At 54.7% G+C, this 25197-nt stretch overlaps 9 protein-coding genes across 9 annotated transcripts; 5 read left to right on the top strand and 4 right to left on the bottom strand.

Moving 5' to 3' along the window:
- Positions 1-130: 130 nt before the first annotated feature.
- Positions 131-1576, top strand: PUNSTDRAFT_59847 (DUF947-domain-containing protein; the record flags this gene model as incomplete). The annotated part of the gene is made up of 5 exons (XM_007378644.1): positions 131-476; positions 580-796; positions 846-916; positions 969-1301; positions 1356-1576. 5 exons carry the CDS (start codon positions 131-133, stop codon positions 1574-1576), a joined length of 1188 nt encoding a protein of 395 aa, XP_007378706.1.
- A 46-nt stretch (positions 1577-1622) lies between these two features.
- Positions 1623-5789, bottom strand: PUNSTDRAFT_58299 (uncharacterized protein; the record flags this gene model as incomplete). Its single annotated transcript, XM_007378643.1, has 18 exons — positions 1623-1997; positions 2050-2283; positions 2338-2734; positions 2786-2918; positions 2967-3147; positions 3197-3406; positions 3460-3661; positions 3720-3741; positions 3797-3820; positions 3871-3915; positions 3964-3995; positions 4046-4373; positions 4429-4594; positions 4652-4852; positions 4900-5137; positions 5187-5241; positions 5292-5376; positions 5433-5789. The coding sequence occupies 18 exons, from the start codon at positions 5787-5789 to the stop codon at positions 1623-1625; spliced, it is 3285 nt and encodes a 1094-aa protein (XP_007378705.1).
- A 1209-nt stretch (positions 5790-6998) lies between these two features.
- PUNSTDRAFT_129456 (splicing factor CC1-like protein) lies at positions 6999-8826 on the top strand (the record flags this gene model as incomplete). Its single annotated transcript, XM_007378642.1, has 11 exons — positions 6999-7228; positions 7283-7495; positions 7551-7685; positions 7734-7781; positions 7838-7975; positions 8025-8094; positions 8144-8213; positions 8273-8357; positions 8411-8482; positions 8531-8636; positions 8692-8826. 11 exons carry the CDS (start codon positions 6999-7001, stop codon positions 8824-8826), a joined length of 1302 nt encoding a protein of 433 aa, XP_007378704.1.
- A 618-nt stretch (positions 8827-9444) lies between these two features.
- On the bottom strand, positions 9445-10569 carry PUNSTDRAFT_117462 (lipase/ esterase; the record flags this gene model as incomplete). Its single annotated transcript, XM_007378641.1, has 4 exons — positions 9445-9494; positions 9527-9942; positions 9995-10157; positions 10206-10569. 4 exons carry the CDS (start codon positions 10567-10569, stop codon positions 9445-9447), a joined length of 993 nt encoding a protein of 330 aa, XP_007378703.1.
- A 136-nt stretch (positions 10570-10705) lies between these two features.
- On the top strand, positions 10706-12346 carry PUNSTDRAFT_48709 (uncharacterized protein). Its single transcript, XM_007378640.1, has 5 exons — positions 10706-10981; positions 11039-11167; positions 11226-11422; positions 11472-11812; positions 11865-12346. Exons 1-5 carry the CDS (start codon positions 10760-10762, stop codon positions 12281-12283), a joined length of 1308 nt encoding a protein of 435 aa, XP_007378702.1. The 5' UTR covers positions 10706-10759; the 3' UTR covers positions 12284-12346.
- Positions 12347-12432: 86 nt separating this feature from the next.
- PUNSTDRAFT_48706 (ras-domain-containing protein) lies at positions 12433-13895 on the top strand. Its single transcript, XM_007378639.1, has 9 exons — positions 12433-12523; positions 12582-12608; positions 12663-12716; positions 12771-12853; positions 12905-12999; positions 13055-13209; positions 13263-13591; positions 13651-13757; positions 13812-13895. Exons 1-7 carry the CDS (start codon positions 12472-12474, stop codon positions 13529-13531), a joined length of 735 nt encoding a protein of 244 aa, XP_007378701.1. The 5' UTR covers positions 12433-12471; the 3' UTR covers positions 13532-13591; positions 13651-13757; positions 13812-13895.
- A 714-nt stretch (positions 13896-14609) lies between these two features.
- PUNSTDRAFT_129452 (uncharacterized protein) lies at positions 14610-17226 on the top strand (the record flags this gene model as incomplete). The annotated part of the gene is made up of 5 exons (XM_007378638.1): positions 14610-14944; positions 15002-15118; positions 15174-16100; positions 16156-17095; positions 17152-17226. 5 exons carry the CDS (start codon positions 14610-14612, stop codon positions 17224-17226), a joined length of 2394 nt encoding a protein of 797 aa, XP_007378700.1.
- Positions 17227-21768: 4542 nt separating this feature from the next.
- Positions 21769-24063, bottom strand: PUNSTDRAFT_48704 (Isochorismatase hydrolase). The gene is made up of 4 exons (XM_007378637.1): positions 23657-24063; positions 23482-23601; positions 22209-23432; positions 21769-22145 (listed from the first exon to the last, which is right to left on the bottom strand). Exons 1-3 carry the CDS (start codon positions 23909-23911, stop codon positions 23370-23372), a joined length of 438 nt encoding a protein of 145 aa, XP_007378699.1. The 5' UTR covers positions 23912-24063; the 3' UTR covers positions 21769-22145; positions 22209-23369.
- A 284-nt stretch (positions 24064-24347) lies between these two features.
- On the bottom strand, positions 24348-25179 carry PUNSTDRAFT_140241 (Isochorismatase hydrolase; the record flags this gene model as incomplete). Its single annotated transcript, XM_007378636.1, has 4 exons — positions 24989-25179; positions 24620-24935; positions 24449-24568; positions 24348-24395 (listed from the first exon to the last, which is right to left on the bottom strand). The coding sequence occupies exons 1-4, from the start codon at positions 25105-25107 to the stop codon at positions 24348-24350; spliced, it is 603 nt and encodes a 200-aa protein (XP_007378698.1). The 5' UTR covers positions 25108-25179.
- Between the last annotated feature and the right edge of the window lie 18 nt (positions 25180-25197).

Raw genomic sequence — 25197 nt, 5'->3', positions numbered from 1 at the left:
AGTCGCCCAGATAGTGGGCCAGTTTGGCGGGGTTCAGCCCATCGGCCAAGGAGCACAAGGATGATGAGCGAGCCGTGCAAAGCGCATCTCAGCTCAAACATCCCTCTTCACAGCTCTCTCACGACCAAATATGCCGCGGAGACCAAGGCCTCAGTCCAGGCGATCTCCTCAACAGCATACCACACATTCTGCTACAGGCTCTGCACCGCGGGAACGCGAACAGGCCGCTGGAAAAGTGCGAGTGGGCTCATCGGACTCCAGAGGTGATGCTCAGAAAAGGGATGGCGAGAGTGACTTCAGTGAAGCTAGCGATGAAGAACTTGTGCAAGAGGACTCCGCTGCTAGTGAAGACGAAGATGTTGACGCTCCAAGATTTGTCCAATGGACCGACGACGATTCCATGACGGAGGGTGAAGCACAGGAACCTTCTACACTGTACGAAATTACGCAAGAAGATATGGTGCGTATTTCACAGCGTACAGACGTCTTCACACACTCAGGATACCCCAGACCTCCGTCCAGAACAGTATGTTGAAGCTGTAGCTGGTCTTACTGTCTATGATGGTCATCCTCTCGCAGACTTAGCCTCCTTGCCTTTCGGCGCACTACGTAAAGCACAGCACGCTCTATCGCACGCCGAGGCGGAGAGCAGTTCCGACGATGATAGTAGGTCCGACACCTCAGAATCTGAGGAGGAAAGAAGGGACGAAACCATGGCGTTCCCGGCCAAAGAAGGTACACGGGAATGGACTACGAGGCCCCGCAAGGATTTGGCCAAGCGTCCTAACAAGCATGCGTACGTCTACTTCTTCTCCCTGTTCGTTTATCCCTTGACGATGCCTTAGTCCAACGGAAATCACCTCCAAGAAACCTGTCACTCGCCGGAGGACCGTGGTAGACGTTCCGAAAGCGGCAAGTGATGCTGCAATATGAATCTCTACCAATAACATTGAATCTGTTCCAGCGAGCACGCGATCCGCGATTCATGCCACTTGCAGGAGAATTCGCCCCCGAAAAGTTCCGCAAACAATATGACTTCTTGGCCGAACTACACGAGCAAGAACACAAAGAATTGCGTGAAAATTTGAAGAGAGCGCGAAAACTGCTCGCATCGTCACCCAGAGATCTTCGCGCTGAGCGAGAGGCGGAGGTGAAAAACCTCGAAGCGGCCTTGAAGCGCGCGGAGAGCGCCGTTAACAAGGACAAACGGGAACGTGTCGAGCATGCAGCACTTGAGAAGGTCTCGAGAGAGGAGAAGGAGCGCAGAAAGTCAGGAAAGCAGGCTTGGTACATGAAGAATGGTACGTGCAACCATCACTTCGCTTGGTAGCGCAGTATTTGACGCGTTGAAACAGCGGACAAGAGAGAGCTACTAACAAAGGCACGCTACGAGGCATTGGCGGCCAGTGGCGGTACCAAAGCGGTCAAACGGGCGATCGAGAAAAGGCAGAAGAAAGTCAGCCAAAAAGAGAAGAAGTCCCGCCCTTTTGCCCCACAGTCTACCGACGGTCGTGGCAAGCGGCGCGAGCGTCCGGTGGACGATGGATACGGCCCAAGGAAACGAGCCCGACTTTGACGTTTTAGCTCTCACTTGATAGTGTATAATATAGTATCGTTTCCTTTCATATGAATTTTGAAGCTGTAGTAGTATAGGTCGAAGCTCCACTATCAGATTCGTTACCGCGGTGCAGCAGGATATATCGGCCATTGTCCAATCGCACGTCGAGGGATAAGCCCGCGGACACTTCCGCAGTTGGCCACCGAGGTGAGATTCCCAACGCCACCATTAGTTTTGCTCGCAAGGTTGGGCGGTGATGGTGTGGAGTATCACTAAAGATTCCCTCCCAACGGTATGTTGGCCTCGGTCTGGAGTAATCTTCGTCATCGTGATCAGTTCCACCACCTGTACCCAAGCTGGAAGGTGCGGCGAGCGTTTCCCGGTCTGCTTCCGCCATGTCGAGCTCAGACTTGTTGTCACCCAGGTGTAGTATCAACGCCTGGACAACAATCAGAAGGAAGGAGCATCATAAGCCAGTACATCATACTCACAGTCGAAGATCCTTGAAATGCGATGTCGTTCAAACGGAGGTAGATCTTGTTTAGAAAGCCGGCATGGAAGAAGCCATTCTTGCGTGGCAGTAAGCCACGCTGTGTGAGGAATGTTTCCAACGCCGGCCGTGGTAACGGCGAATATGCTATGGAAGTAGGAGAATGCGGATCGAAGTCTGAGGCATGTGTCTGAAGACCCGAGATTGAATCGTGATTGCGCCTCCACAAGTCATCCTGCACAGAGTCTCAGAGGTTACATGAAATGAGCATTCTCAGCAGGATACACACCCAGAAGATGTACCACCAAGTAGCCAATCTTGACTCAGACACAGCAGCCAGCCGGTCGCAAGTGAGCTTGAACACTTCCTCGCTCCCTACCATCAATTGGCGCAGGATCAGATTCCGCTCGTGCTGCACGGAGCTCTCGGCGAGTCCAGCTGGATGCCGAGGGCGGTCGTATACGAAAGCCAAGAAGAGATATGACATAGTTTGCGATTTTAACTGGCACTCCTTCCAGTATACCTCGCGGTATCGAGTCAGGACGATGTCAACTCGTTCCACGAGAGATTCCACGAGGGCTTCGTTAAGCGTCAAAAATTGTGCCAGTTGCGGTGTGAGCTCGTAATCATCAGTGATGCCGATGATATCGCCATTAACGCTAATATCATGTGTGTACTTCAGTTCCCTGTTGAATTATCAGGTCGGGGCTGGCGTTCTTTCTGTGCTGTTAACTCACACGTCAAAACCGGACCCGAAGTCAGATCCCTCGAATACAAGGCAACCTCGGTGTTTCAGGACAAACACGCAACGTTCGAACCTAGTTGTCTTGTCGGCAGAGTAGCGCCATCTGCGCATCCATCCGCCTACACCTACGGGCTGGATGTGGAGTGTCAGCACCGGTTTCACATGGTAAGTACTGGTGACCCTTGCCTGAACATGTGTATACGGCCATGTCACTATCTGTCCGTGAAGAGAGCGGAGCGCCATCCGTATTCTTTTCCGGCGCAAGATGTCCTCAGTGGAGTTCTGGGCTCGAAATAGCCGGAGATGCGCAGGATCCTGAAGAACCACAAGTGGACCGTCGTCGTATCGCATCACCTACCACTACTCAGCCTCTTGGCTTGGCAAGTAGTACGAGTTCACTCACCAGTGTGGGAGGAAAGGGAATCCACCAGGAATTGCCGAAGTATCTGGTGAAACCTGGTTTGGGAGGTATACCCGGATCCCTCCAGTAACTATCCGGGCCTAAGTAGTTGCGCTGGATGTCCTCGACCAAACGTCTGAACCGGTTGTGATTGGGTCCATACAATACTGCAAGTGCGCGATTATATGAATCAAGCCCGACTTCGCGTAATATCTAGACGACGGCTTAGGCCACAGAGTCGAGTCAACAGAATATGAAGACGAAACCTTCAAATTCTCTACATGGCGTTCACCTACGGTCCTCATGAAGTTGAGCAGATACGGAGGGTATTCGGAATCTGGAGCCTGAGCGAATGTCATGTCTTGCTCCTTTGGAATCTTGCACTCCTCGCTCGTGAGGATGAGGGTTGAGATGGCCTCTTGCCATATTCGCCGTCTCGTATGAGGTGACGAGGCGGATATATCGAGCCTGCGCAGCGTGATGAAAAATTCAACACACGGGGACCATACTCGCTAAACGCACATACCGCGGTGAAAATATGTCAATGCCTTCGCGCGTTCAGTATGTTGTATGTTGAACTTCCATTATCTATCATGGACTCACTGAAATCGACGCGCCGGGTCACAACTAGCCGTAATGAGCAATCATCCCCTTATTGGCTCAACGTGAACACTTACTCTTGATGAATCGCTGCACGTAGCTGATTTGGACGATTAAAAAATCTGTAAACAATGAGCGAGAAGCCATGAACCTCAACTGTTGACCCTCACATGCGCTAAGGACATATGTTAAAATATACAAACTGCAGTCTTTCGTGAGCTTCTAGATCAAAGGATCGAAATGATGCCATACAGATAAAGCATGGGTCCGTTGAGTATCTTGTAGCCGGGTATCTGAAGTGTGACCGATAATGCGATGAAAGCGGTGACAACATAGTTAACTCTGGAGACAACTTCGCTAGCATTGTTGACAGGATCCACAAAGGGGCGTAGATAGCACTGTTGTCCCAAGAAGATTATGGTGGCCGCAAGTAAAAGCGACTGTTTGATGACAGCTAATGTTGCATGGTTCAAAGTCCGGAAGAGGCAGTTGTTCGGATTCACGACAGCGATGATGAGCAAGGAGCTGAGCTTCGCCAAGAGATACTTGGATTCAAAATTGGCATATCCGCGACGAAAACCTGTGCAAGACTGCCGTGTCAACTTAACTGACGGAGCCACAAACAAATGACAAACTGCTATAGAGGAAGGTGAAGGGACCACGATCTCGTTCGAGAAGTCGCTGGTATTCACGGTCCATATCACTGCGGCTGCGCGACTTTCCCAACTCGGTGTACTTGTCAACCTTCGGAATGCCTTCCTCCACGACTTGACGTAGGCGTATTGGAAACCATACTGTATACTTTCGAAACACTCATCGAAACATGATCACAGGAATAAGGAAGCAACCGAGACATACCAGGCCGAACACAATAGCGGAAAGGATTACGACAAGAGGCGCGAAGTTTATCTCGTTCCGCTTCATTGTTGTGGTGTAGCAGAAATCGAGTGGCTCTCTCCATTCGTCGGCAGGTCCCAAAGATGGTACCACTGGAGGATAGGTCGTTGCATTTGTATATGGGTTAGGAACGGCCCAGAGGTCATCGCTCCATACAAGGACCTGCAAGGCATGAACACGACAAGCGAAGGGATAGTTGACAAACGTACATGTACCGCCATGGTACTCAAAGGCAGATATAGCACGGTGAGCAAAAAAGTGACGAACACGATAAGTCCTCCTTTCTGCTCGACCTTCTGGAAGCCCTCTAGGCGTTTGTATCGTTTGACGAGCTTCGTTGCTCGATGGAAATAGTAGAGAAGAGCCGTCGAGATGGCCATGAAGATCATGAGCAAGATCAGTGATTGCGTTAGAGTGGAAGCAAAGTTCAGCGCCAGGACATTGGGGCTAACCGAAGAGTCAATGCGAGAGCACGGTGAACACGAAAGTCACTCACATTGTGCCCAGGAAGAGTTGTCGCCATTTATCCTCCAGATCCGTACCTCGAAATGCTATACAGGCGGTCAGTTGCGTCATCGCAATCAGTGACCTAAGTTCCTACTGAGAGTGCTGAGCAGAAGAGCAAATATCTGCAGCGTGTTGACAAGGCCTTGGATGCTGTAGAACGTCACGAGAGCGCTGGAGCTCTGCACTTTGGTTAGAAGCCATTCCCATCAAGTATCATAAAGAGCATGTAACGCACGGCAACCCCGACGATTATATCCACAAGCCCTGAAAGAATACTCGTCCTATTCCTCCAGCTGGGTGTGACCTGGTGATTATTCTCAAGGTCTTCCACTGAGCGACCTGACATAGCCAGCAAGTCCATGGGTGGGAACAACTGGCCATGTTTTGACGACACTTTGCTGGGGGGCAGTCTAAAATGGGGCTTAGGCAAAAGAGAAATGACCTTGTCCAGTTTAGGCAGATAGAGAGGTGCAGCCTTTCGAGAAAAGATGGTGGTCAAGGGAATGGGTTTATGTGTCGGGTTATCTCGTGTCTGAGCAGCTGTAGGTGCCGTCGGTGCAGGAACATTGATAGCACCAACTCCCTGGCTCATGCCCGCTTCCAATGTCGGCGAGAGAGGATGTGTGAATGGGACCCGAGAGCGAAGGTCAGATCCTCTAACAGGCAAAAGAGGAATCATATCGTCTTCGTCTTCCGCCTTGTAACCGGCGATTGCAGTGGAAGTAGACGCTTTGGTATTGATGGATGTAGACAGGTCTTCGATCGTAAGGTCATCGTTACTCGACCCGAGACCGGGTATTGTATGGGATTGCAAGGTATCATTCGTCGTGTCTGTTTCATCCGTGTCGTGCGGTATAGTCAGCCATGCCCGTTCGTCAGCACTCGCGTCCGCCGTAACTTCGGGACCTGGATTGCGCGAGGAAGCGATCTGCGGCTCACGTAGCAGAGGGTGACGCAGAAACCGGGCAGGAGTTGGAGGTGGTATTCCGGGCCGTTCTTCGTGGCCAGTCTCGTATTCGGCATCCTGGGTGCCTGCGGTGCGAGATGAGATCGAGAGGGAGCGCTCGTACTGTCGGACGATGTCCTTGACGGCCATGTCGGATGCGCCGCTTCCGCAGCTGGTGACCTGGTGGCGGCCTGTGCAGGGTGTCAGCCAGGACCAAGCAGCATGGAGCGCGTCGCAGGACGGGTCAAAGCGAGCGCCCGATGAGACAGAAGAGGGCCAGGACGTACCATAAGCGGTCGAGAAGCGGGCGAACGTTGCCCACGTTCCAAGGTCCTGGGAACCCGGCCCTAAAGCGGCTGCACTACCAGCCCCTTGCCTTTTCTTCCTCCTCTGCGAGCGCGTTCACCCCTTTCTCAGCACGCACACATGTCGGACGCCATGGCAGTGGATCCCACGTCGCCCGACCGCAAATCGTCGGTACAGCCAACCAATACAATGATGCCTATACTCACCCTTCTCTACCCCAGGGTGCGCAATCGCTCGACCGACACGATGCGGACCAGACGTTCGTCTCACCGTTCTCACTCCCGCGACAGAGATAGGCGTGACAGACATCGCGATGAGGGGCATGAGCGCCGCAGGAGCAGAGAACGCGGTCACCGCGACCGGGACAGGTCTAGGGACAGGCATCGTGACCGGGAACGTGAGAGGGACAGAGACCGTGACAGGGATAGGGACAGGGAACGCCGCCGGGATAGAGAGAGAGAGCGCCGGGACAGGGATGAACGAGACTACCGCGAGAGGCGTCGTAGGAGAGAGGAAGAAGATGGAGACGGCGAGGATCGCTCGAAGAGGATGAAGCCCGACGAAGATGTGCCAGCCTTGCCGGCAGATGCCCTTCCTCGTTCACGTTCCGGCAGCAGGGCGGTATCGGACCGCAGAGAGCTTTCGCGCGAGCTGGATCGCAGGCACGACGACAAGGATCGTAGACGGGCTCGAGACCCTCGGGACGAGTTTGACGACCCTCGCTATCGCCGACGAAGGGAGTCTCCACCCCCTCCGCGACGCAGCGTTCCACCCATCAAGTACGGTCTTACAGTCCTGATATGCTATCTGCTCGCTAACGTTACCTCGTTCAGGCGGCCTTCGCCGACATACGAAGCCCCACCCGAAGACTACAATCCGGAAGAACCGAAGGAAGATGATTCCGAAGCTCGTTCTGTTTTTGTGTCGCAATTGGCTGCTCGCCTTACCGCCCGTGATTTGGGCTACTTTTTCGAGGACAAACTCGGCGAAGGCACAGTGATGGATGCCAGGATCGTCACGGACCGGCTTTCTAGACGCTCCAAAGGGTGCGCTAATCAAATTTTCCATGCATCACAATAATATATCAAATAATATTCATAGGATCGGTTACGTGGAGTTAAAGACTATTGAACTCGTGGATCAAGCGATTAACTTGAGTGGCACAGTGGTTATGGGTCTTCCGATCAAAGTACAGCATACGGAAGCGGAGCGAAATCGCACACATGCTGGAGACGGGTAGGAGATCACCATTCATTCTAGACTGTCTATTCATGTTACTTGTAGGAGCCTCAATCTGCCTCCAGGCGTGAGCGGCACTCATGGTCCACGACAGTACGCTTCAGCTCTTCCTGTCATTACTAATATGCTCATCATACCGTTTCCCCTAGACTCTACGTTGGTTCGTTGCACTTTAACTTGACAGAAAGCGACATCAAGCAGGTCTTCGAGCCTTTCGGCGAATTGGAATTTGTGGATCTTCATAGAGACCCAATGACCGGTCGCAGCAAGGGTTACTGTTTCATCCAGTGCGCAATAACACGTCTACATTGGGAGCGTGGATTGACGTTGACCCAGGTACAAGAGAGCCGAGGATGCCAAGATGGCTCTCGAGCAGATGGAAGGGTTCGAGCTTGCTGGTAGAACAGTATGTCGACGTACATTGCGTAGTATCCAGACATCTCACCGTCATCCAGCTGCGCGTCAACACAGTGCACGAGAAGGGCACCGTGAAGTATACCCAGCAAGAATCTCTCGAAGAAAATGGTGAGTGTTATCCCCTTTGGACTTGGCTCGAAAACAACGCATTGATATTCGTTGATCAGGCGGTAATCTGAATGCAGCATCACGCCAAGCACTGATGCAGAAGCTTGCCAGAATTGAACCAGCTCGGGCTCCAGTTGAGACGGTGTATGTGCTCAGCTTGTGTACAGGCTCGCAGTACGCTGATGCTGTCCATGTAGCTCCAAGCCTGTCATCACGCAAACCTTGCAATCGAAGTCGGTGCTTCTCAAGAACATGTTCGATCCCGCTGAGTATGTGAATTCCGATGCGGTTTCTCGCTGTTACTCACTATCAACTAGGGAAACTGAAAAGGATTGGGACAAGGATCTGGCAGATGATGTCAAGGTTGAGTGCGAGAACAAGTACGGCATGGTCAACTTCATCAAGGTCGACAAAGAGTCCCAGGTTCGTCATATGCCGTGATATTGTTCGTAAACGCTCTGAGCGACACCAACTCCAGGGAGAAATATATGTCAAATTCGACACCGTTGACTCCGCGAAAAAGGCCATCGAAGGACTCAACGGCCGCTATTTTGGTGGCAGGCAGGTTACCGCCACCTTCATCCCCGATGCCTTCATGCAGGCACTGCAGTGATATCGGATACTTCACGTTATAAGAAGCACCTAAGATGGCACTAAACTCCTCTGAGGTTCTATAGGGTACACCGAGATATGTCTTTGGACAGGCTGCGTTCTGACCAAAAAGAGGAAACTGTATGCGGAGGCAGGTCTCATGTCGAACCTATCGAACATGCAATCCGCTTTCCTCGGATGACTTTCCGTTTGTAGATGATGATCGATTGGACGCAATCAATTCGGACCCCGTTTTGGCTCTATCTAGTAGCGTTGCCCGAGTGCTTGATTAGGGTCACTAACATCAGGGGCCGTTGCAGGTCATTGAAATCATTCGCATTTTCTTGTACGCGGTCAGGGCACCATCGCAGACATTCAAGAATCAACCACGACACTAAAACATCGGGCAGATCGCTATCGCGGCAGCCCCCCTATTCCCCGTCGGCATGATCAACACAGGTGTCGTGGTTATTCTGCTGTCCCTTGTGACAGTATTGCAAGGCTCTCACCTTGTACTCATCATGATGCAGTGTTAAAAGCATTAGCAAGTGCCTGCGCTGCGTCCGCAACGAATTTCTTGGCAAGGTCCAATACGCTGAGATACCAGTTAATGCTCGTCGCGGCACGATGGCCGATGTACTCACCCTGTACCCGTGATAGATTGTGAATAAGTATGATATATCGCAAGTCCTCAAACATGTTCCAGAGGCAATGAAGCTCACCATCTAAAACCATCAATTGATGTGGTGCTCCCTTGTAGACTTCGACGTGGGCCTTAACACCGGCAGCGCGTAGTTTATCGGCGTACGCAATGGCTTCGTCTCGCAGGATGTCGCACTCCATGCAAGCGATCCAAGCCGTGGGAACCTTCTGGATCAAGTTATCCGGTGCAAAGATAGGGGAACTGTCCCATCTTGTCCAGTCTGCGGGGTTAGGCAAGTAGTTTCTTCTGAACCACATCATCCGCGCGATGTTGAGCCAGGCGGTGTTTGCGTTCTCGGCCCACGATGCATGGGGCGTGCCATCCTCCGATGCCGTATTATCGGTCACTGGGACAATGAGCATCTGGAAGATAAGTGGAATGGGCGGCTGCATCTCCGCTGCCTTCAAAGCTGCGATGGCAGCGAGATTTCCACCACTGAGGCATATTCATCTACTGAGCACACGTAGGAACCTGGTATACCGCTTACCTGGAAGATCCTCCAACAGCCAGGCGTGAGGAATCAACATCGATTTCATCTCGCCCCTTCTCGTAAAGCCATCGGAGTGCTTCGATCGAGTCTTCTACAGCGGCTGGATATGGGTTTTCGGGAGCGAGACGATAGTCAACCGACACTACCACGCCTCGCGCACCTGATACGAATCAGCGTGAACTCCGCTTGAGTGATCTCAGCAGCTTACGATTACAGAGAATAGTGCAAAGGCTGTTCTCCGTGTTAATATTACCGAGAGTCCATCCTCCGCCGTGGAAGAAAAGGAGCGCAGGCCATCCGTTGGTTGGAGCAGGCCCATCGGGAGTAAAAACTCGGATCTTGAAGCGAGAAAGGGAGATGTCTTTGATGCTGCCGACTTGCTGCGGGGGCGTATTTCCCGGAGGTGCGGGGAAGGAACGGAACCGAGGGTCCCAAGGTAACTCGGGGAGAGCGGGCAGGCTGGTCAGGTGTTCGTTATGGAACGCAACGTACTCGGGAACAAGTTTGTCGACGAAATCAGGGTGAACTGGCCCAAGTGTGGGGATGGATTGAGGTTGTTGCGCGCTCGACATGTTGGTTAGTGTCACTGTGTGCATCCGACATTGATTTCTCAACGGTGTCTGATATCGCTACAACGGCGCGCCCAAGACCGCCCAAAGCATGAAGGAAGCCCGATCGCGGAACGCGTTGGCCGTCGGCACGAGCATGTGATCTGCTGCGATATAGTTATCGGCGCTGTCGTATGCGCTCGTGTAGCTGACCATGACTTCGAACCAAGCGCAACAGACGACGACGCCGTATAGACTGACATCTCTGCCAGACAAGCATGCTGTGGCTGCTGAATACGCAGGCAAGCCGCTAACGGCACTCCGAACACCTGCCCTGGTAATTGATCGCGCCGTGTTCGCCGCCAACTGCGCAAGCATGCATCGGAAGGCGCAAGAATGGGCTACGAGCTTCAGGGCGCATGTCAAGTCGCACAAAGTTCGAGACGTCTCGCGCTCTCTGTTGATCGCTCCGGAGCTGATTCCTTGATCCTAGACTGTCGAAGGAACAAGGTTGCAGTTGCGGACTGCAGTGGATTCAACATCGGCCGTGGTCGTATCCACTTTGATGGAGGCCTGGAAGATACTCGAATCGGGGCTCGTGGCCGATGGAACAGTCACTGACGTGCGTTCTCTGCGAGTATCCTTGTTATCTGGCCGCTGCTAATGGATGAGATCGCTAGATCTTGTACGGTCTCCCCGTAGCGCCGAATAAAATCGCGGATTTGGACGCAATCAGAGGAACACTGGCGTCGAACGGGGCTGTAGTGCGATTGCTGATTGACCACACGGATCAGATAGAGCATCTAGAGCGATTCGAGTCTGCAAGGTCATCGCCGGGAAGTTGGTCAGTGTTCGTCAAAGTCGACGCCGGGGGGAAGTGAGTCGCGTATCTAACGCCAGCAGTGTTTGAGATGACCATCGCCCAGACGGGCGGGCGTAATTCCTGGTTCCGCGAGGTTCGAGACAGTCGTGCAGAAGGCGCTATTCTCGCCGGCTATCCAAGTTTACGGGTTCTACTGTCATGCTGGGAACTCCTATGCCTCAACATCGCTCGACGAGGCTTCTAGCTTCTTGTCGTCTGAAGTAGAGGCTGTGAACACTGCCGCTGGTTTGGCGCTTGCTATTCTTTCTGGATCTCCAGGAGCGCAGCCTCGGACTGATCCTTTCGTATTGTCTGTTGGTTCAACACCAACGGCACATGCAGCATCCGCGGAGACGAAGGCGAAGCTAGAGGCAGTGTTGAATGGAAGACTGGAGCTCCACGCAGGTAAGCTGGCATAACGGTAGTGTTGTAAACCGCCTAACCCTCGGCTCGTCAGGAAATTATCCCTTACTAGATCTGCAACAGGTGCATACCAGCCTAGTGGATCACCCTCGGATCGCACAGCGTGTGGTGACTACAGTGATATCGTATTATCCTGGCCGAGGCGAAGGAGGAGTCGACGAAGCACTTTGTGACGCCGGAGCCATAGCGATGAGCAAGGATACGGGGCCGAGCGGCGGATACGGCGAGGTCATAGGCCTCCCGTGGAAGCTGGCGAAGGTGTCCCAGGAACATGGTATTCTCCGGCCGACAAGTTCAGGTGCGGAGCCACTGCAGATTGGAAGCGTGGTGCAGGTTGTCGGACAGCATGCTTGTCTCACCCTGGCGGCGTACCCATGGTATTACGTGGTTGACAGCGGCATAGAAGGAGGAAATGCAGTCGTGGATGTTTGGGTTCCGTGGAAAGGGTGGTAGTCCCGGGTTGTCAATGCTTGTGAGATGTAAATAATTTGAAGTCACCAAGAAAATCGAGACGACTGGGTCCGGTGTGGCAGTGTTCCGACTCCCGAGCGGTTGAATATGTTCCCAGGATGACGCACGGCCTGGGACAACCACCGTCCACGGATGTCGGCGGTTGCTTATCCTCTCTCCCGAGTCCCGCCATGGCGTTCGATGACTACGGGTCTGATGCTACTGAGCTTTTGGAGACCTATGGTACGAGCGTCGGTTAGGTCTCAAGTTGACATAGACTCACGCCGTCGCGTGTCCGCAGATTTCCTTATGAAGTTCATCATCATTGGTTGGCGCATGCTCTTTCTCCAAAGTTGACTCCTGCTAAACGCTCTCCGTCTAGGTGAAGCTGGATCTGGGAAATCCTGCCTCTTGCATCACTTCACGCACAACTCCTGTGAGTTTCCCGGAGCCGGACGTTGTCTAGACACTCACCAAGTACCGGGTCCAGTCAAAGATCATTCGCAGCATACCATTGGTGTCGAGTTTTCCAGCAGGACACTAAAACTAGGCGAGAAGCGGATAAAGCTACAGGTCTGTCGCCCCCCAACCACATGCTAGTTCCGGTCCGAAGTTATCCGATAGCTTTGGGACACAGCCGGCCAAGAACGATTCCGTTCGGTGACGCGCAGCTACTATCGAGGGGCAGCGGGAGCTATCCTTGTTTATGACATAACGAGGCGAGTCTCCCGAAACGATATCATACGCTCTCCGAAGTGCTCACCTGCGTCTTAGCCGCGATTCTTTCGCGAATCTGTCTCGATGGCTTGCGGATGCCAGAGCTTTGGCAAGCCCTCATTTGGTTACGGTGCTTGTTGGTAACAAGTCGGATCGAGAAGATGATCGCGAAGTCGAGTGGTCGGAAGCAAGCCGATGGGCGGCCGACAACGGTAAGCGTCCACCGTGACACGTCCGATGCTTTGCGATTGATGTGTCAATGCAGATGTACACTTCCTAGAGGTGTCATCCCTGACGGGTGACAATGTAGAAGCTCCATTCCTCCTTGCAGCACGGTCCATTTTGCTGTCCATAGAATCGGGTGTGCTCGACCCAGAAAAGGCAGGCAGCGGCGTCAGTTACGGCGACCGGGCACTTCGACGAGTAAATAGCTCGAGTCGACTTTCCAGCCTCAGCTTTGGATCACTCAGCCGGAGGCCGAAGAAGGGCATTGTCAAGCTGAAGATTCCTGGCACAGGCCACAGATGTTGCTGAAGATTTCCATCGTGACGTACACTACATACAACCGGACGCTTTCGAGGTGTTTAGACATGTGTGAGTCGGAGGATCTCTGCCGTTAGCCGTGTCGAGTGCTCACGCGGCCGATGTTTCAGTGTCGCTTTTTCCCTGGGATTATTGCCGCATGCCCTCTGTACCCTACCCGGTTCACGTTCACATACCACTATTCATGCTATACCCGATTACGCTCTCACTCCGCACCGTGCGTATACCAATCATCGTAGTCTACTCACGATCTGACGGTCTTTCACATCAGTTCTGCTTGCTCAACTACATTGTCCACTAGTACCTCGCCATTTGTAATTCAGTCCCCTCAATAACGGATGATATTTGCGTCGCTATGCACTCGCTCCGTGTGACCTTATTCCGGAAAGCCCTCCGCGTGCACGCCGGTACTCTTCCTGACTTCGTCAACGCGCGGATTGACCTCTCTCAGCGATTCTCATAAACGCCGCAGCTTGCCAATCATCCTTATCGCTGGCGCGATTCCCGGAAGTCGGGCGGCCATCTTGTCGACGTGTCGTGTCTCCGGAGGCTCAGAAAGGCAGGCACGTGACATGATCAATACTGATTTCATTCTTAGGCGGGCGCGCGCTAGCCTAACCGACTGATATGAACAGGCCGTTCCTAGAATCTACATTGACCCGTATGCCGGATCATCTCTTTCTCAGATGACCAGCTTCGATTAGACCGGCATGGTGAGAAGATTCCTCCATGGCTCCCGAAGCGGTGAGAATCGTTCCGAGACTCGCGAGAATTTCCCGGTCTCACGGAATCTGTAGCTGCAGGATGCATATAACGACCAGAAGGAGACGAGGTCCACCTTTCGCCCTGCAGTCCTCTAAGGTCCTCTGCGACGGAAAGAGGCGGACGCCGAGTCAATGGGTTTCAGATGACGAGCATATCTGCATCTGCTGCGGCCAGCTTGTCCCGCACTATTAGCGAATCGGTGAGCATCGTCATACGTGCAATACAATCTGGCCGCAGGGCATATAACGTCAACGTTCAACTTCAGATAACCGGCAGCACACCGTCGAGTGCGCTATCGCAGTCGATGTCTCTTCAAGCTTCAACACCCAGCCAGTCTTTTGCCCCTTCCGTTTCTACAGGCTCCGTCTCGGCTTCCTCTGCGAGGGCATCCGTCGCTGTCAGCGGTACGGATTCGCCAGTGTCATCGGCTTCAGGTACAGCTTCGGCTGTGTCCGACGCAATCCCTTCGACTGTAGCGTCTGTTTCTACGATTCCATCGGCAGCGGCGTCTCCATCCGTTAGCGCCACCGTTTCTCTGTCCATTTCATTGAGTGCGCCGGAGAAATCTGCCACGGTGCCTGGGATCGGCGCTAGCTCGACAGAAGCTATACTCAGCTCTGCATCTGTATCTGGACCATCGTACGGGGTTTCCACGTTGTTATAAGAGCTCTTGGATGGCTTACCTCTGACGTTTAGGTCTGGAGCCTCCTCTTTTACTGCGCCGTCCTCCGCTGCTCCCTCGCCAACAAACGCGAGAGCGACACCGGCCATGGCCTCACCGGCAGCGTCCCCCAGCTCTGTTAAGATTGTGGCGTAAGCGTCGCTTCATATGCCTCGGGCAGTTCGACATATACTCAGCATACATCAGCGCATCAACCAGCGTCAAATTGAACAAGGCCGTGGAGTCTGCTGTTCCCTCTAGCCCCGTTGCTGGGCAGTCATCTTCATCAGCTCCGTCGCCTGCATTCACGTCATCGGCCGCCGCGCAGACTGTAGCTGCATCGTCGAGTCCAGCCACTTCGCAAAGCGCGGCCGTCACTTCGTCCCCCTCTGCTCGCGTTGCCACGAAGTCCGGGACCCCGAGTACTACCTCGATTTCGAGTGTGCCTGCTGCAATTTCTTCTCCGTCCGCGTCATCTGCACCATCAAGTACAAGCGTGAGTTCTGTGCAGTCCACTCCAGCATCCACGGCCGAGCATGCTCAGTCCACGCCGGTCGCGAGCACGACTCCTGTGGCAAGCTCTGCGCCTGTCGCGAGCTCCACCTTCGTCGCTAGCTCCGTTCCAGCGTTGACATCCGTGCCACAGAATGCGCCAGTGCAGACAGCTCCCCAGAGCCAATCCGCGCCCGCGAACGCTGGATCTCTCACCCCGTCGTCCCAGGCAGCACCTACTGGCTCCCCTCTGCCATCTGCTTCGCAACAGGCAATAACTGGTGCCAGCGTGACGCAGGGAGACGGAACGACTTCGGTTGCATCCGGGAAACAACCGTCGGCGCCGTCTTCCGGAGCAGGCCGGGCAGGTTCTTCCGAGACTCAGGCTCAATCTGCCATCTCGTCTTCGGGCGGCGCACGCATACAAGCTCCCGTTCCATCTGCGGACACCACGTTCAGCAGTGACGTCGTGACTACCGTAACGGACAGTAAAGGGCATACGACGGTCTCTACGCCCGCCGTCGTTACTAAAGTAGCTCCGTCGACGCTGCCGGACGGTCAAGTGACCTCTGTCACCCAGGTCGCTGCCAATCCGAGTGTCACCTCATCTACGAATGGATCATCCGCACTTCGTGACAACACGTAAGTATCTACTGTTGGATATCGCTTCATACGAATTAACTGAGTATACCAATAGCAACGGGTTCTTGCACAACAAAGCTGCCGTCGCAGGTGTATTCACTGTGGTCGCTCTTCTCGCCTTGGCGTTGTTAGGCCTCGGGACCTACTGTTACTGCTCGAGGCGAAACAGGCGTCGTCGTGCTGGGCGCCGAGTCGTCAGTTGGCCGGTGCCTGTCCCATGGAACGCCTCGCTTACGGACCCTTTCGCCAATCGTCGCGAGAGCGTTAACAGCTCCAACTACCGCGCCGCCCACACCGATGAAGGTGCAATGTCCGAAGCATACCATGCGCCTATCATGGCCCGGTCCTCGGTGGACCGTGGCCGGGTGGTGTCGCCGACATCGTACGAAGGTCCTTTCAGCGATTATAACTCGGCCGCGTCACCGGTTGGGCTGGCCATCGATAGCTCGCTTCCGCCGACGCCACGTACCGCAACGGTCTATCCCGGAGATGAGACGGCCACCACCATGGTACCCGCGTCCGCCCTTCGTCCGTCGCGGGAATCCAGTCCGTCGCGCTATAGCCCGTCTTTACCGGGCGACGATTCCGACTCGTTCTACGCGCGTGGTAGCAAGCCGGCGAATCCATTCGAGGACCCTGCTCCCGCGAACCCATTCAATGACCCCGCGCCGGTCGTCGCGGTGCCGCCCCCTATCATGTCCATGGAGCACCGTGCGAGCGATGTACCTCCGCCTATCAGGCCGCGCAGTGCCATGCGGAAGCCTCCTCCCAAAATGGCCTTGGAAGACGTGCAGCTGCTGACGCCGCCCCCGTCCGTGTCGTCTCACAACCGCTCGGCGTCGCTCTCGGGCACTCCGCCACCCAGTCCGTCGTACGACGTTACACCACGGCCTGGTTTGGATGCTATACTGGACGAATCGGAGGCGGCGGCGAGCTCACCCGAAGATGGCACGCGGACACTGACGAGGAAGTATTCTCGGCGAACCTTGCTAGATGTATGTGCATAGTGCGCTTGTTGACCTGTGCCTTGCTGATAACGGTTTGAATGCAGATTCGGCCCAAAACTATGACCCGTTCTCGTTCGAGCACTCTCAACGAGCAATCGCCATCTGTAGGCTGGTTCTAGATGCCGTCGGCGATTCGCGAGCAACATCCGCGGGAGTGCAAGATGTACGATTGACACAGTACCTGTGCTTTTAGGGGACATTAGAGAAAGCCCCCACTGTATTTCTGTCGATCCACATGACCCGATACCACCGGTGTATTTGTAGATCGTTGCTACATAGCAATGCCATGACTTATGACGACGATGGTGAACGGTGCGAGCACCCCGCAAGACTTGATTCGCCCGACCGAGGAGCATCCACCATCAGCCATGTGACGACGCTTCTGTTACTCCGGGCTTGAGCTCGCACCTTCCCACCACCTCTCGGGCACAGCTGCCTCCGTCGTCGTAGTTCGGGACACGGCTCTGCAACTGGCGTGAAACTAGATTCTCATATGTGCCCGGGTTGCCCAATGCATTCCGCAGGCCATCGATATCCCGCCCTGCTTCGAGTTCGAGGAAGCGTCGCGGGGCCATTTGTACGCATCCATCCCGCGCGCAGGAACGAACTGTCTGCTTCTTCTAGTGCGAGTGTTCATCGCAGGTGACCCCGGTCCTCCCAGCCGTGTTAGCTGTGTTTGTACAAGGAGCGCGGCTATTAGCCAGGGCTCTGCTTGTAGTAACTCACGGCTAATTAGCCAGGACTGGTCCGCAGGCTGTATTACGGCCCTGCGGGCCATTAGTAATCAATGTACGCCCGTTTGGGGTGTCGGCTAATGCTCAGTCGTGAGAAAGCGTTGAATACGGGCTCGGGGCTCGGCTCCCGGGCCTCCTTGTGTGGGAATCGGCCTCTGATGTTATCAGCGGCTCGATATCAGGCACGCCGGTGCTTCTCAGAAGCAATCCCGGGTGGTAGTGCTCCTCCCGGGTAGCAGTGGCTGTGTCCCATGCATATGTTGGCCTGCCAGCCCTTTGGCGAACCGGATTCATGGCGAGGCATTATAGCAAATATTGTAGATAATTCCATGCAAAATACAATGGTGTATTTTATTCGGACATAGCACTTATGGGGACTTACCAAATAAGGTAATACTCGATTTGGGACCACAGAACAAGCGGTTTCTGCTTCCAGATTGGTTACTTCAGCGGAGAGATAAATTTAAACATGTATATTGCATTCCAATCAAATGTACCCAAGGTTAGAAGACAAGTTAATAAGCAGAAGAACACCCAAAATGCAAGAAAATGCGGTGGGGTGAGAAGGGTTATATGCCATGTTGCCCAAGGGTCAAAGAGACATCATATAGCATACAAAGGACGTTAAATACATTCATTAACACACGTGGAAAGTTTGAGGGGGTTTGGTGACGAAATGGGGTGTCGATGGAAGGAAATATGAAGGAGGGGCGTCAAAAACAGAGATGACGAAACCAGGAGGGAAGGATCAACAATGAGGCGGCATGGGAAGCTTACCTGGAATGTAGGGGGACACTCCATGTTACAAATACGAAGATCCGACGGTGCGGAGACGAGGGAAGGAAAGAAAAGTCGACGGGACAACACAATCCTCGAAATGACTTGCGATCGGCGAAGGAGACCTCGGATATTATTTCAGAATCGTAATCTGCGTGAGAAATAGGTTCTAAGTCAGTTAAGGATGACGCAAAAATGTGGAAAACTCGTGGAGGAATAGAGGGAGGAGGGTGAGGAGGAGAGGGAGGGGGCATTCTACAACGGCTGAACACCACGTCAAATTCTTTCAGGAATAGGCTTAGGGCATGTAAAAAATACCAGATATCAAGAACGAGATGGGATTAATAGGGAGGATGGGCCGGGGTAGACATGATGACAGGGATGGAAAGAATGTGGCACGGGGACATGTACATGGACGAATAGTGACAAAAAACATACAGAGAACATACCTTAGCATCTCCCAATCATAATCCAGCAGCTTTGGTGAGGTATAGCACGGTATACGTGGCAGTATGCACACTTCATCGTGGTGGGCCCAAAACATCGAAAGTCGGTCATCGAGAGTCAACGAAGAATGCCGGCGAGTCAGACAGGGTGTCAGAAGAGAGCCAGAGATAATAGCAGTAGATAGAGCCACAGATATTGAGAAGGCGTGCAGTGTAGCATGAGATATCGCCAGTGGAAGGGAAAGACACCGTCCAGGTGATGAGTTTGTGCAGCCAGACAACATCAACACAGCCGCGCCTCATGCAGCTCACTGCACCAACACCCTGTCGCCGACTGTTCCGGGCATATCTCATGCTACACTGCACGCTTTCTCATATTTATTGGCTCTATAGACTGCTACGATTTTTGGCTTTCTTATGACATCTTGGTTGATCCGCTGGCGCTCTTCGTTGACGCTCGACGGTCGCTTTTCGACGATTTGGGTTCATCGCAGTCAACGTTGTATACTGACACGTAGGACGTTCTAAGATGTATTATTGCTGGGGTATTATATCTGTGGGATGCTAAGGTATGTTCTCTGTCTGTTTTCTGTCGTTATCCTTCCCCGTACATTTGCCTGTAGCACGCTTTTTGCCTCTCTACCCCCCTGTTTTCCCCAACGCATCCCTCTTATAAACCTCATCTCGTTTTTGATATCTGATATCATTTCTAGGTCATTAACATGCTCCTACACACGTTTGGTGTAATCTCCAGCCGTTATAGAAATCCCCCCTCCTCTCCCCCTCCCCCTCCCCCCTCCATTACTCAACGAGTTTCCCACCTTTTCTCGTAATCTCAGGCTTCTCTAGAGCCCGATTTCTCCGAAGAATTTGATTCTGCAATAATATCCGAAGTTCACGTCGCCGATCACGAGCTATCTCGAAGATTAGGCCTCCCCATCCCCTTTTCACTCCGTCTCTCATTTCCCCACCGTCAGTCCTTCGTATCTAAGGTATGTGTTATGTAATATCATGTCAGGGAAGCCATACCTGTCTCCCTATCATCTTATGTTCACTTCCTGTTCTACTATCTCTGTTTCTGACACCTCTTCCACACATTCCCTCTCATCGACGCCTCAATCTGTCCCCATACCCCTTAAAAACCTCCTCATACACCAATACAGGCATTATCTATCTTCTAGTCACTATATGACACCACCCTTAGGTGTGTATATCATGTTCCATGTTTCTGTCTTCCCCATCCCTATTTTCGCCTTTTTAACATATTAGTTCCCTATTAACCTGTACTGTAACTATGGGAACATGTCTTCTGAGTGCAATCAACTCACTGGGAACCTTAGACCCGCCTGTGTAATCTGTCTGCAAGCAGGAAACACATATTCTGTGATTCCACATCGAGTATTTCCTTATTTGGTAATCTTCCGTGAGTGCTATGCTCAAAAATATTACACCATAGTATTCTATATGCAGATAAATACAACTTTTGTTATTATACCAGGCCGCAAAAGGTGTACGCTAGGCAGCCAGCCACCTCGGAGGACCACTACCGCCTGGGAATGCTTCTCAGAAGCATCGGCGTGCCTGATATCGGGCCTCCGATGACATCAGAGGCCAATTCCCACACTCGGAGGGCCCAGAAGGACATATCTGATGGGTGATTCCCACGGAGAACACCCCGGGACCCAAGCCCCGAGCCCGCTTTCGCACGAGGGAGCATTAGCCGACGCCCGAAATGGGCATGCATTGATTGGTAATGGGCGGCAGGGCTCGGCAGGGTCGCAGTACAGCCTCGGGCGAAGTCCTGGCTAAATAGCCGTGATTTACTACAAGTAGATTCCTGGCTAATAGCCGTATTCCTTGTACAAAGGCAGCTAACACCATTGGTCCTCCATGTGATTCGCATTTGTTCTGGTGTGGGGGCCCCATGGGGTCGCGCTGGCAATTGACAACGGGTGTCCGAGTGCCTTCTCCAGCCTGCTCGACCCCGCGCGCCAGGTCACCGGGCCTCGCAATCACGGCCAGCTGTCTTTACTCGCTACTGGCTTTGGGTCGTACGCTCGAGCCGCCGTCGCTCCTTGTCTGCTCCGGATTGCCGTTAACTTGCGCTGCCTTTGGCTGTTTCTTCCCCCTTGCAAGATCTGCATGCTCTGATCCATCAGACATTGTCCCCTCCTTGCGCGTGAGTGCACCTGGCTGTGACGAAGTGTCTCGATCATTTGATGTTTCGTACATCATAGTTTAAATCGAGCTGTATCCGGTCGGATTTCCTCGGCGCCTCTCTTTGAAGGATTCGTGTCCTTGACGTCGGGCACAGTGTCGAGCTCATCGGCTGTCTAGCCCCCAGAGAATGGGCTCACACCACTCAACGACCTCGACATTTCCGACGTCGACGTCAACCTCTTCGTCGACGACATCGACTTCACCTCCCGTGACGACTACGTCGACCCCAGCCAGTACACTATCGGCTAGCACGACGATGACGAGCACAGAGTCGTCAAAACCGTCTCCGACCACCTCCTCATCGGACCCTCCCTCCCCTGCTCCGACGTCGACCCATGGGTCTTCCCCTTCATCCACGTTCAGCACGCAGCATACCGGGGGCACTTCGGAGGCTGCCCAACCAACGTCAGTTAAAAGTAACGATGTGAGTACGTCCGTCTCCAGCGCTCCGTCCTCGCATGTGACCCAGGGCCCGGTGCAACAGACGAAGGCAACGCAAGCCGCGGGATCGAGCAGCTCCGGCGGGTCTGCGTCGGGACCGGGGTCGGGATCCACGACATCGTCTGGTTCGCAGCCACACAGTCCCGGCTCGGCTTCCGCTGGCCAGAGCTCTTCAGGCGCCGGGGCTTCGTCCTCTGCAGCCGAGAGGCAGGGCCCGGTGCAAAGCAGCGGTGCATCGTCCTCGGCCGTCGTGGTAATAACATCTACGGACAGCAGGGGTCATATCTCCGTGCAGACGCCTGCTTCCGTGACGGAAGTGGTCGCGACCACCTTGGCCGATGGCCAGGTTACATCCATCACCACGATCGGCCTCAATCCGACGACGTCCTCCAACTCCGCCGCGGTTATTCACCAAAACTCGTGAGTGGGCGACATCGTTCCTATGATCACGGACTTTCGGACTGACGATGGCCTGATCGTAAGATTCTGGAACCACAAAGGCGCGGTTGCGGGAGTGTTCGTGGCCATCGCACTCGTGATCGTGGGCGGCACCGTCGCCGTCTGTCTCGTCCTTCGCCGCCGTCGACGTTCCCCACCCGGCAGGCAGTTCATCAGCGGCCCGCTGGAACTTGGCGGCGCGAACCCATTCAGCGACCCGTACCTCGGTACCTCGGCGAGCGAGCACAGCTGGACGCCGGACGATCGGCATACTGAGCTGCCTACGCCCGTCTCCGTGAGCACGCCGATGGCGGAGCGCGTTCAGCGGCAGCGGCTGCTAGCGGGGGCAGCGACGGCGACGGCGACGGCCCACGTGAGGCATAGCAGTGCGAGACGGGTGGCGCCGCCGCGGTTCGACGGCCCGTCCGGTGACCACCGCTCGGCGGAGGGGAGCGTAGGCGTCGTGCCCGGCGCGGCGACGGCGTCAGACGGGTCGGACGAGGAACTAACGTCGACAAGCGCGGCGTACGTGAGCGCACACAGCGGGACGCCCGACGTGGTCGTCGGCTTGGCGCGGAGCTCGAGCTCGCGCTCGCGCGGGTCCAGCCCATCGCGTTACAGCGGCTCCGGACACGGGCACGGGCACGGGCACGGGCACGGGCGGCGGCCGTCGACCGCCTCGTCTTCTTCGGCGGCGAACGACCCGTTCCACGCGTCGCAGGACACGGTGGGCGGTGGTGTGCACGCACCGGTGCCGCGCCCGCGCCCGTTCATCGACACGCGCGATCTGGCGCGCTTCTCGGCGGCGTCTCTCGGTTCGCCGCCGCCGATTCAGCCGAGGAGCCCGCTGCGAAGCCCGCCGCCAGGCGGAATGCGGCAGCAGCTGGCGACGCCGCCCGCGTCGGTGCATGAGCCGTTCGAGGCTCTGGGGCGGATTTCGGGCGAGGGATTCGACGACGCGGGCGGAGCGACCGGGCTGGCGAGAAAGTATTCGGGTAGGACGGTGTTGAACGTGAAGACGAGGCCGAGGTCCGGGTCGGGGTCGACGGGACATAGACCGCTTTCGGACGGATACGCGTTTGCGTATGCGGAGTAGAGACGGGCAGGCAAGGACGAATCGGACACGATACTGAGCACACGCTCCATCGAGTGTCGCTTTTCATACTTATTGGTATTTTGTTTACTCCTCCGATGTATCATTACAATTCACGTTGCGTTATGAACTTTCTGCGGACTGGAGTACTTCGTGTCCGTCACAAAACCGTAGAGCTGGTGAAGCCGTAAGAGTACGCCACGCTGGATATGACAGAGGACATACGCTAGCGTTGTAGAGGGCGCTTTCGAGACCACCTTCCGGAGAAGTGGTGACCGTCGCGTCGCGGAGCATGACGACGTCGTAACCGCGGAAGAAGGCGTCGGGGAAGGTGCCCATCACGCACTGCGCGGGTGTCTGTCAGTTATGACCTAGGACAGGAAAGTCAAAAACTCGGTACCTGGTCGGCGTTCACGCCGGCGAAGAGCAAGCTCTTGATACCGTTCTCTGGGAGGTACAAGTCCAGCAAGATGATGCGCACACCGCGTTTCCGCACGGCTGGAACGACGGGCAGCAGGGGATCGACGCACGCGAGACCCGTCGGGTGGTCGAACAGGGCTTTATGGAGAAAGAAGTTTTGCATGTCGACGACGACGAGGGCCGTGCTGCTGTCGGTCAGGCGAATGGTGCGCTCGTTGTCGACGGGAATGTCCATCTGGGGGTCAAGATCTGGCGGGGGCAGAGCGACGGCGCCGTCAGTCAAGGGGTGCGAGCGAGTGAGGTCAACAAGGCCGCTGGGGTACTCGACCCAATACCGGGATTCAGAGAGAGATTCGCCATACGGTTACGCGAGGACGTTGAATCGGTGATGATAGATACCATGGCTCGTTCTATATGCTGTCGGGAGAGATCAGCGTTTGCGTTTTGCCAGCGGGCTGCGAATAGTACAGTTGTAGTCATGGCCGCGGGCGGTCGAGTGGTCCTTGAGTTGGCGGTACACAGATTCTCGAACGGACGACATTAGGGAGAGGCTCGGGTCGGGGGCCCGGGGTCCGCATTTTATGTATGAGACATAAACGCGCTTGGTTGATGATCGCTCTTCCGATTCGTCGCTGCTCCATATTCATCGATACATTGTAGTGTACACTGCGTTAGAGAGCTTCTACGACGCGCTTGGTATCTGTAACAAAGCCATAGCTCTGCATGGCCGATGAGACTCGAGCGTGGCAGCGAAATGCGTGAAGGGACGTACACCCGCATTGTAGAGGACGTTTTCGAGGCCGCCTGCTGGAGAAGTGGTGGCGGTCGCGTCCTGGAGCATGACGACGTCGTAGCCACGGAAGTAGGCGTCGGAGAAGGTGCCCATCACGCACTGTCGCTGGGGGATCAACTGTTTGCTCCCACACAGGAACACGGGACAAACCTGATCGGCGTTGACGCCAGCGAAGAGCAGGCTCCGGATGCCGTTCTCCTTGAGGTAGAGGTCGAGCGCAGACTGGTAGCCCCAGATGCCGCTGATGCGGTTCTTGTGTATCCAGACGTCAGTCCCGGCGGTGTGACCGGCAAGGTAGAGGTCTTGGAGAGGTCCGTAAAGCTGGGCGTTATATGAGCCGCGCATGAGGAGGGGACCGAAAGGGTCGGGGAGAGGGGAGCCGAAGCCACCGCGAGAAGAGCGCGAAAATTGGCGGGCGAGAGAGGGCGGTAGGGTATGCAGCTCCTGCGGGGTGAGGCCCCAGTTGCTGGTGTTGGCATGATAAGTCGGGCGCAATGCACGAGGACAGGAAGGACCCACAGCCAGATGATGCGGACGCCGTGCTTGCGTAAAGCCGGGACAACGGCGAGCAGCGGGTCAACGCATGCGATCCCCGTCGGATGGTCGCGCAGGTCCTTGTGGAGGAAAAAGTTTTGCATGTCGACCACGACGAGCGCGGTGTTGGCGCCGGTCAGGCGGATGGTGCGCTCGCCGTCGACGGGGAGTTCGATCTGGGTGTCGGCATCGAG

The sequence above is a fragment of the Punctularia strigosozonata genome (genome assembly GCF_000264995.1).
Source record: "Punctularia strigosozonata HHB-11173 SS5 unplaced genomic scaffold PUNSTscaffold_1, whole genome shotgun sequence".
NCBI classification, from domain to species: domain Eukaryota; kingdom Fungi; phylum Basidiomycota; class Agaricomycetes; order Corticiales; family Punctulariaceae; genus Punctularia; species Punctularia strigosozonata.
This window is presented reverse-complemented; position numbering and strand designations above follow the sequence as displayed.

What these genes read in the sequence shown, in the direction of transcription:
- PUNSTDRAFT_48704 (XM_007378637.1), bottom strand. Translation starts at nt 23,911, where the DNA reads ATGGACATTCCCGTCGACAACGAGCGCACCATTCGCCTGACCGACAGC. An exon ending in CCGGCGTGAACGCCGACCAG is followed by an intron (nt 23,602 to 23,656) that starts GTACCGAGTTTT and finishes ACACCCGCGCAG; the next exon opens with TGCGTGATGGGCACCTTCCC. An exon ending in GCGCCCTCTACAACGCTAGC is followed by an intron (nt 23,433 to 23,481) that starts GTATGTCCTCTG and finishes CGGCTTCACCAG; the next exon opens with CTCTACGGTTTTGTGACGGA.
- PUNSTDRAFT_48709 (XM_007378640.1), top strand. Translation starts at nt 10,760, where the DNA reads ATGACTTCGAACCAAGCGCAACAGACGACGACGCCGTATAGACTGACA. An exon ending in CCGATGGAACAGTCACTGAC is followed by an intron (nt 11,168 to 11,225) that starts GTGCGTTCTCTG and finishes TGAGATCGCTAG; the next exon opens with ATCTTGTACGGTCTCCCCGT. An exon ending in AAAGTCGACGCCGGGGGGAA is followed by an intron (nt 11,423 to 11,471) that starts GTGAGTCGCGTA and finishes ACCATCGCCCAG; the next exon opens with ACGGGCGGGCGTAATTCCTG.
- PUNSTDRAFT_48706 (XM_007378639.1), top strand. Translation starts at nt 12,472, where the DNA reads ATGGCGTTCGATGACTACGGGTCTGATGCTACTGAGCTTTTGGAGACC. An exon ending in CTTGTTTATGACATAACGAG is followed by an intron (nt 13,000 to 13,054) that starts GCGAGTCTCCCG and finishes CCTGCGTCTTAG; the next exon opens with CCGCGATTCTTTCGCGAATC. An exon ending in CCGATGGGCGGCCGACAACG is followed by an intron (nt 13,210 to 13,262) that starts GTAAGCGTCCAC and finishes GTGTCAATGCAG; the next exon opens with ATGTACACTTCCTAGAGGTG.